Source organism: Tachyglossus aculeatus, unplaced genomic scaffold, assembly GCF_015852505.1.
Source record: "Tachyglossus aculeatus isolate mTacAcu1 unplaced genomic scaffold, mTacAcu1.pri scaffold_123_arrow_ctg1, whole genome shotgun sequence".
Taxonomy (NCBI): domain Eukaryota; kingdom Metazoa; phylum Chordata; class Mammalia; order Monotremata; family Tachyglossidae; genus Tachyglossus; species Tachyglossus aculeatus.
Genome location: NW_024044852.1, coordinates 911754 through 921369, shown reverse-complemented (window position 1 = coordinate 921369; position 9616 = coordinate 911754). Strand labels below are relative to the sequence as shown.

The 9616-nt window shown below is 45.4% G+C and overlaps 2 protein-coding genes across 2 annotated transcripts; both read left to right on the top strand.

Annotated features, from left to right (window-relative positions):
* Nucleotides 1-214: 214 nt before the first annotated feature.
* Nucleotides 215-1162, top strand: LOC119922759 (olfactory receptor 7A10-like). Its single transcript, XM_038742427.1, has one exon. It carries the CDS (start codon nucleotides 215-217, stop codon nucleotides 1160-1162), a length of 948 nt encoding a protein of 315 aa, XP_038598355.1.
* A 7168-nt stretch (nucleotides 1163-8330) lies between these two features.
* Nucleotides 8331-9281, top strand: LOC119922758 (olfactory receptor 7C2-like). The gene has a single exon (XM_038742425.1). It carries the CDS (start codon nucleotides 8331-8333, stop codon nucleotides 9279-9281), a length of 951 nt encoding a protein of 316 aa, XP_038598353.1.
* Nucleotides 9282-9616: the final 335 nt, after the last annotated feature.

Below are 9616 nucleotides of genomic sequence, written 5' to 3'. Positions count from 1 at the left end.
AGTGACGGGGTCCCTCCACTGTTTACTCTGCCTATGTTAACCTCCCCCGCCCCCCATACTCACACACACACACACACACACACACACACACACACACACACACACACACACACACATTAAACCACCTAGAATCTAGGCTGAGGCAGAATCAGGATGTGATGGATCTGTCATCTCATTCTCCTGCCATGTCTCTCCCAGCAGATTCTCTGGCCCCATGGTGAAGGCAAACCAAACCAGTGTATCAGAATTCCTCCTCCTGAGACTGTTTGACTGGGTGGAGCAGCGGCAGCTCTTCTTTGGACTGTTCCTCTGCATGTACCTGCTTGGGGTCCTGGGGAACCTGCTCATCGTCCTGGCCGTTGGCTCCAACCCGCACCTGCACACCCCCATGTATTTCTTCCTCATCAACCTCTCCCTGGCCGATGCCTGTCTATTATCTAACACGATCCCCAAGATGTTGGCCAACCTCCTGACCCAAGATAAATCCATATCCTATGCTGGCTGCCTGGCCCAAATGTATTTTTTCATTCTCTTTGTAGGTCTAGACAATTTCCTCCTCACCGGGATGGCTTATGATCACTACGTGGCTATATGCCACCCCCTCCACTACACCACCATCATGAACCCACGGCTCTGTGCCCTGATGGTTGCTGGGTCCTGGAGTGTCAGTAGCCTTGATGCCCTGGTTCACACATTATTGGTGGTTCCGTTATCTTTCTGTACAGACAATGAAATCCTTCACTTCTTCTGTGAGCCTAATCGGGTCCTAAAGCTTTCCTGCACAGACGCTTTGATCAATGATGTATTGCTATATGTGCTGGCTGTTGTATTGGCTATTTTTCCCTTTTTGGGTATCATTTTCTCTTACACTCGCATCATAACCACCATACTGAGAGTTCCAGCTGCCAAAGGAAGATATAAAGCTTTCAACACCTGCTTCTCACACCTATCAGTGGTCTCCTTATTCTACGGCACTGGTTTTGGGGTCTACCTCAGCCCCGTATCTACCCAAGCATCACGGAAGGGCTCGATAGCCTCCATGATGTACACGGTGGTCACCCCCATGCTGAACCCCTTCATCTACAGCCTGAGGAACAAAGACATGAAAGAGGCTCTGAGAAATGTATTCAGAGGGAAAACTGTCTTCATGCAAAGACTGTGATTCATTCTGCTGCGTCTTGGAAGGAAGCTGGATCTGATGGAACAAGCTTTTAGTCATGAATCCTCTTTGAGTGAGATTGATCACCATTTTTGAGAACAGATCGCATTTTTCAAAATCCATTCTTGTTAGGGTCAAGTGCAGTAGCCGTTCAAGTCACCATCGTCATCATCTGCTTGGTGGTGGATGGAGTCTCCTATTGAGTCCTAGGTCCTCAGACTTCAGGACTTCAAACCTGTGAAGAGGAGTTAATTTTAGTGCTAGCAGTTTGTGCCGTGCCACTCACACACTCTTGTTGCTTGTGCTCAAAAAGGTTTTTTTGGAAATGAGCAGGTTCAATTTACGGCCAAAGTGACGAGGACACAGTGCCTATGCTATGTTGTAATGTCATAGCTTTGCAGGTGGTTGCCTTGTACAGCTCATTGATCACAATAACCAACTAATTTCACGATACCTGCTGGATCTGTCTACCTTGCAGATCGCCCTCAGTTGTTTTTCAGGTCAGAAAGATCCTTAGTGATGGCATAATCCCAGGAGGCAGAACTGGTACCAGAACCCATGTCTCCGGATTCCCAGAGCAGGCCCACGGACAGACACATGATCAGGCCCTCACACAAAAATGAAAGGTGGGTTTCTATTCTCTGTCATTCACTCCTGGAGGAGCCTATTCACTTGATGATGACACTGGCTGGAGCTCAGCTTATTTCGGGGAAGAACTGGCTCCAAGGGGAGGTTAGAAGGCCAGGGAAAAATGGAAACAAGCCAAAGGCAGCTCTCTCTTTGCCTCCTTGCTCCAAACTGAAGAGTGTCATGGGTTGAGATCACAGAAGAAGTTATGCAAAAGGCTTTCCAAAAGGAGAAAAAAAATAAGTGGATGTTGCTAGTATTGGGGTCACCCAGACAAAGTTATCGGAAAAGGCTAATTCTACGCTTAAACCAGTATTTTGTTAAGTGCTCTCTTCTTTTTCCTCACTCCACTCAATACTCTGCTCGGCTGCCTGGAACATATTTATTAAAAAAAACCTTTCAATTTACATTTCTGCATTCCTCAAGAACCTCCAGTAGTTGTCCTTCCACCTCCGGTATCAAATGGAAACTCCTTTCCATTAGCTTTAAAGCACTAAATTACCTTGTTCCCTCCTCTCTTACCTTGTTGATTTCCTACTACAACCCAGCATGTTCACTTTGCTCGTCCAACACCAACCTACTCACCATACTTCGATCTTGTCTATCTCACCTCCGACCCATTGCCCACATCCTGCCTCTGGCCTGGAACTTGCTCCCCCTTGATATCCAAGAAACAATCACTCTCCTCCCCCTCTTCAAAGTCTTATTAAAATCACATCTCCTCCAAGAAGGAGGACTAAGCCCTCATTTCCCCTGCTCCCTCTCCCTTCTGTGTTGCCTATGCCTTTGGATTTGTGCACTTTCATTAGTCATTCAGTTGTTTTTATTGAGCACTTACTGTGTGCAGAGCACTGTACTAAGCGCTTGGGAAGTACAAATTGGCAACATATAGAGATGGTCCCTACCCAACAACGGGCTCACAGTAAACACTTAATATTCACCACACCCTCTTCCCCATAGTACTTATGGACACATCTATAATTTATGTTAATACAATTATAATGATGGTATTTATTAAGTGCTTACTATGTGCAAAGCATTGTACTAAGTGCTGGATAGTTAATATCTGTCTCCCCCTCTAGACCATAAGCTCCTTGTAGGCAGGACAAGTGTCTACCAACTCTGTTATATTGTACTCTCTCAAGTGCTTTATACAGTGTTCTGTACACAGTAAACACTCAATAAATATGATTGATTGATTGAAATGTTAATTGCCTATAAGCATGGTATTTGCTAAGCACTTACTCTGTTTCAAAGTACTGTCCTAAGCCCTCGGATATATACAACTTAATCAAATCAGATACAGTCCCTGTCCCGCAAACGGGGTTGCATTCTGATTATGTACTCCCTGCTAAAGGAGAATGAAGACTAGGACTTGGGTACTATTATAGAGAGAGAAAATATGTTTTTGTCTCTTATCTATGAAGAGGGGTATCTGTGAAATCTGTCTGGGCATGAGCCCATTATGTCATTTTGGGGAGGTTATTGAAGCAATTTGCTCTCTTCCCTAACCCACTGCTGAACCCTGAGAGGGTAGGTTAGCAACAACCCTCCGACAGCCTTCTGGATGCTCTCTGTGCCTCTGGGGGTGCAGGAGGGAGGTTTCACAGAATACCCATTTTTGGGGAGCATTAGCCAGAGGTATTGCCCAATGAGAGAGTGAGAGGGTGAAGCAGTTTGAGTTCTCCTGTTAGCTGGGATGGTTTTGCTGAGGGAAGTAAAGTCCTGGGGTATATGATGGCGAAACACCTTGGTTGCCCCTGGCTCATCAGCCCCATAGAGAGCAGGGCAGAAGTGGTACTGTGCCTCCGCAGTGGCTACAACATGATGTGCCATCTGCATAATTTCCTGGTACAAATCTGGAACCAATCTCCTCTTAAAGCAATGTGGAACATCACACAATCAAGCAATCAATCAATGATATTTATAGAGCAAAGCACTGTACTAAGTGCTTGAAAGAGATTTGGTAGACATATTCCCTATCCACATGGAGTTTAAAGTCTAGAAGATGATAATACTCTGGATGTGCACAGCATCTTTCGAGAAGTTGAATGTGCTTTCTTCCATATTACCTCATTTTATCTTCACCCCATCTCCATGGAGTTAGGGAGGAGAGGTTACTAGCCTAGTTTAACAAAAGGGGAACTTGTGGCACAGAGAGGCTCAGTGACTTACCCAATGTCACACATTTAAAGAATGGAAGAGCCAGGACTAGGGTCATGTCTTTTCACTTTGAGCCTTGTAATCTTTCTACTCATAGAGGAACCTCTATTCTGGTTTTCTAGTCATTAGTAAAACATCTTACATCGCCAGAACACCTAAATTCTGACAAGTAACTGGGAACATCTGGCTGTCTTGAGAACTTCAAGTCCCTGATGTTACTGCCTAAAAGTATAGCCAGTCGTGTCAGCTTGGAAGATAGCTTGTCTGACCCTTTATTTATTACCAGTTGGGAATGGTAGTCCAATTCTAGTTTAGTCTTTTCAACAAATTCTAAGTTGTCTTGATGGAAACTAGTTTTGGAATACAATTCTTTTCCTTGAGTAAGTTCTTCCAATGCACATGGCATTAACATCATTAGAAAGCATTCATTGAGAAGCTGCTATTTAGCGATGGCTGAGATGGTAGAGTATAAACTCCTTGTGGGCAGGGAATGTGTCTTGCATTTTTGTTTTATTTTCCCAAGTACTTAGAGCAGCTCACAGTGCCCAGTGCTCAGTACAGTGTCTGACACATAGTAAGCACTTAATGATGATGGTATTTGTTAAGCGCTTACTGTGTGCCAAGCACTGTTCTAAGCACTGGAGTAGATACAATCAGGTTGTCCCACGTGGGGCTCACAGTCTTAATCCACATTTTACAGATGAGATAACTGAGGCACAGAGAAGTGAAGTGATTGGCCCAAAGTCACCCAGTTGGTAAGTGGTGGCGCTGGGATCAGAACCCACAACCTCTGACTCCTGAGCCCGTGCTCCTGCTGCTAAGCCACGCTGCTTCTTAATAAAGGCCCGAGAAACTAAAAACAAAGCTTAATGATGATGATCATGAAGATAATGAAGATCTAATTCATTCAGTCATTCGACAGTATTTATTGATCGCTTACTGTGTGCAAAGCACTTTACTAAGCAACTGGGAGTGTACAATACAACAAGTGAACGTATTCCCTGTCCACAGTGAGCTTATGTCTCTTCTCTGATAAGAAGGTTATGGAGATTATCGGTTGCCATTGACATCATCCTTATCATCATATTCATCCTTGCTATTTATTGTCTTCTGTATGAAGAATACTGTATTAGGCACTTGACATCAAATCACATTGCATCCAGAGCCCCACCTGCAATCAACAAAAAGCAGTCTGATGGGTAGCCTGGATGGGGACCAGGATAAGGCATCTGAATCCCTCCATTATAGCCCAGAAGGGCTGGGACAGAGATCAGGCACTGAGTGCTTGTTTGTTTGTAAATTCATCAATCATACCTATCGAGTGCTTACTATATGCAGAGGACTGTTTCTAACAAGGAGCTTGGGACTTGTGGAATGGTGGTTCCAGGGTCCCAGAGACTCCTGCAAATAGTCCTGCCTCGAGTCCCGTCCCTCCCACACTATCTTGTGGGTGAGGAGACAAGATCCCAGCTTGCAGCAGCCTTGCTTAGGAACTCTAGGGCAATTCCTGCAGCCAAAAGGAGACAAATACAACATAGAAGCCCCTGCACTCAGAGTCAGAGGCCGGCATGGACATTCCAGGTAACAGCTACCTCAGGGGAAGGACACCCGCAGCAGCATCTTTGGCTCCCTGGACAAGTCTCCTGTGGTGAATCCTTTGGAAAATAGGAGGAGTTTGATGTAATTGGTATTTATGAAATACAGGGAAGCAAAGAAAAGCAGTGGGTGAATGCCATAGAGGTAAAAAACATGGTCCTTATCATGAAAGAGTTTACAATCTAATGTGGAAGAGAGGCTGATACATTATTTGCAATCAGTGGAGCAGGAGGAAGGATGACACAGATAAACCTGGAATAAGAAGAGGATGGGAAAATGGATGAGAATAAAATGAAAACAGAAATAGGATGAAGACCATACTATACAGTCAGTTGTGCTAAAACACATGTCTGCACTATGTGTTTTGGATAGAACACAGTTTTTGGCAGGATTAGGGAACAGTCTTCCCAAAACACACATCTTCTCTGGATAAGATGAGATGCCATATAGGAAGCGATGAACATAATGGGAGTTTAGTGACTTGCCCAGGGTCACACAATAGGCAAGTGGCAGAGTCGGGACTAGAATGTAGGTCTCCTGACCCTTGGTCTGGAGCTCTTTCCAACACAGAGTGTGACACAGACCGAGGAAGGGAACCAGTGGGAAGCTGGGAGACGAGCAAAGGGACTGGGGGGATGCATTGGTCTTGCCAGGAGATGGTTTTGACACCTGTCTACATGTTTTGTTTTGTTGTCTGTCTCCCACTTCTAGACTGTGAGCCTGTTATTCGGTAGGGACCATTTCTATATGTTGCCGACTTGTACTCCCCAAGTGTTTAGTACAGTGCTCTGCACACAGTAAGCACTCAATAAATATTATTGAATGAATGAGTACTATAATGTGAGTTTTCCTTCATGTGGGGTTCTTCGAGTACGTAGTCCCAAATAAGTGCTAGTGAAAGCTGTATGCGAGTAAATAAACGCTTAGGTGTATGCTAAGATGACATGAGCAGGGATGGTGGGCCTCAATCAGGGACACCATCCTGGAGGAAGAAGGATTTCAGGAGAGCTATGAAGCTGGGGAGAGTTGAAGGGAGAATGATTTCTGGGCAAGGGGAAGGGAGTGAGGAATCAATCAGTTGGGGGAGAGGCAAGAGAGAGGCACAGATTTGGAAAGGCTGTGGGAGACTTTCTCTTGAAAGCTGCTAAGAAGGAGAAGGTGGAAGTAGAGTTAGAAGAGCATCATGGAGGTTGAAGGTGGGTCTTGGGCACGTTAGGTCGGATGCTTTCGATTTCACCAGCAAAGGAGTTGACAAGATCATCGGAGATTAGGGAAGGAGGAAGTGAAATTAGAGTTTTTGGATAGGACAAATGACTCTTTTTTGGGACAGTTACTCCTAGAACCAACATGGAAAAATTACATATTGAATTGTATTATGAATCGTGTGCTGGACCTAGTGCAGGAGATGGAAGAATCACTCTGCCATAGTGATCATGACTTGAGAACCTTCGACATTCTTGCTGGGGAAGAAATCCACAAACTATCATGGGCTATTGAATTTCTAAAAAAAATTTACAAAACCTAGACCTTAGTGGGGAAAAAGCTGACAGGGAGAGCTAAAAAAAAGAAAAATGATTGACTTAAAGCTAGGAAGGTGTTAAAAACACCTTTTTATAACCCCAGGTAAGAACCAAAAAAAAAAAAAGCAAGTAACCAAACAAAATTCCTTCATGGCTAACTGGAATAATAAGAATAATAAATGATGGTATTTATTAAGCGCTTATTATGTGCCAGATTCTGTGAAATCTGTGAGTTGTTGCTGATAATGGAAAAATAACAATAATAATGATGATGGTACTTGATAAGCGCTTACTCTGTGCAAAGCACTGTTCTAAGCACTGGGGTAGATACAAGGTTGTCAGGTTGTTCCGCGTGGGGCTCACAGTCTTAATCCCCATTTTACAGATGAGGGAACTGAGGCACAGAGAAGTTAAGTGACTTGCCCAGAGTCACACAGTTGACAAGTGGTGAAGAGAGGATTAGAACCCATGACCTGTGACTCCCAAGTCCGTGCTTTTTCCACAAAGCCACGCTGCTTCTCTACCAAGATGAATGGTATTCAGGGGATTGGACATCATGGAAAGAACAAGAGAAATTACTCATGATTCTCAGTGACTGAGTTCTTATCCTGGATTTGGAGAAGGCCCAGGAAAGAACAGTGATGGGGAAGAAAGGCTGGGAGTGGAGTGTCTGAAGAAAAGTGGGATTTTTCAGTCGGGTGAGGAGAAACCTGAGGGGCCACTGATGATGGGCTCTGAGTCTCTGATGGGGTGTTCCATGAAGAATGGGGAGCAGCCAGACTGGGAGAGCCCAATGCTATGCCTGGAGGGTAGGGCGGTATTGTATTTCCAAGAACTTGGTACAGTGCTCTCCACACAGTAAGCGCTCAATAAACACTATTGAATGAATCCACTGCACCCTGTGCTGGCACACACACAGGCCCAGGAAGGGCAGACCCAGGACACCAGGAAGGCTGGAGAGTGGGAGTGGGAGAATTTCAGATGAACGAGATCTCCAGCCAGACCCCAGGTCTCCTAACCACCTGTCCACTCCAGGTCTCTTAACCACCTGTCCAATAAAGCTGGGGTGGTCTGAAGTTGAGTGACGGGGTCTCTACACGGTTTACTCTGCCCATGATAACCACCCCCCCAGACACACACACACACACACACACACACATACACACATTAAACCACACAGAGTCTAGGTTGAGGCAGAATCAGGATGTGATTGATCTGTCATCTCATTCTCCTGCCATATCTCTCCCAGCAGATTCTCTGGCCCCATGGCAAAGGGGAACCAAACCAGTGTCTCCATATTCCTCCTCATGGGACTGTTTGACTGGGTGGAGCAGTGGCAGCTCTGCTTCGGGCTGTTCCTCTGCATGTACCTGCTTGGGGTCCTGGGGAACCTGCTCATCATCCTGGCCATTGGCTCCGACCCGCACCTGCACACCCCCATGTATTTCTTCCTCATCAACCTCTCCCTGGCCGACGCCTGTCTATTATCTACCATGATTCCCAAGATGTTGGCCAACCTCCAGACCCAAGATAAATCCATATCCTACGCTGACTGCCTGGCCCAAATGTTTTTTTTTTACCTTCTCTTTGTATGTCTAGACCATTTCCTCCTCACCAGGATGGCTTATGATCGCTACGTGGCTATATGCCACCCCCTCCACTACACCACCATCATGAACCCACGGCTCTGTGCCCTGACGGTTGCTGGGTCCTGGAGTGTCAGTGACCTTGATGCCCTGATTCACACATTATTGGTGCTTCCATTATCTTTCTGTACAGACAATGAAATCCTTCACTTTTTCTGTGAGCCTAACCGGGTCCTAAGGCTTTCCTGCACAGACACTTTGATCAGTGATGTACTGCTACACGTGCTGACAGTTATATTGGCTATTTTTCCATTCGTGGGTATCATTTTCTCTTACACTCTCATCATAACCACCATACTGAGAGTTCCATCTGCCAAAGGAAGATATAAAGCTCTCAACACCTGTTGCTCACATCTATCCGGGGTCTCCTTGTTCTATGGCACTGGTTTCGGGGTCTACTTCAGCTCCGTACCTACCCAAGCATCACAGAAGGGCTCGATAGCATCCGTGATGTACACGGTGGTCACCCCCATGCCGAACCCCTTCATCTACAGCCTGAGGAACAAAGACATGAAAGAGGCTCTGAGAAATGTGGTCAGAGGGAAAACTGTCTTGATGCAAAGACTGTGATTCATTCTTCTGCGTCCTGGAAGGAAGCAGGATCTGATGGAACAAGCTTTTGAGTCTTGAATCCTCTTTGAGTGAGACCAATAACCATTTTTGAGAACAGAACGCATTTGTCAAAATCCATTCTTGTTAGGGTCAAGTGCGCTGGCTGTCCCCTGCTCCCTCTCCCTTCTGTGTTGCCTATACCTTTGGATTTGTACACTTTTATTATTCATTCAATTGTATTTATTGAGCACTTACTGTGTTCTGAGCGCTGTACTAAGCGCTTGGGAAGTACAAATCGGCAACATATAGAGATGGTCCCTACCCAACAATGGGCTCACTGTAAACACTTGATA

Bases quoted from the DNA above. Each gene is read 5' to 3' on its own strand.
- LOC119922759 (XM_038742427.1), top strand. From the start codon at position 215: ATGGTGAAGGCAAACCAAACCAGTGTATCAGAATTCCTCCTCCTGAGA.
- LOC119922758 (XM_038742425.1), top strand. From the start codon at position 8,331: ATGGCAAAGGGGAACCAAACCAGTGTCTCCATATTCCTCCTCATGGGA.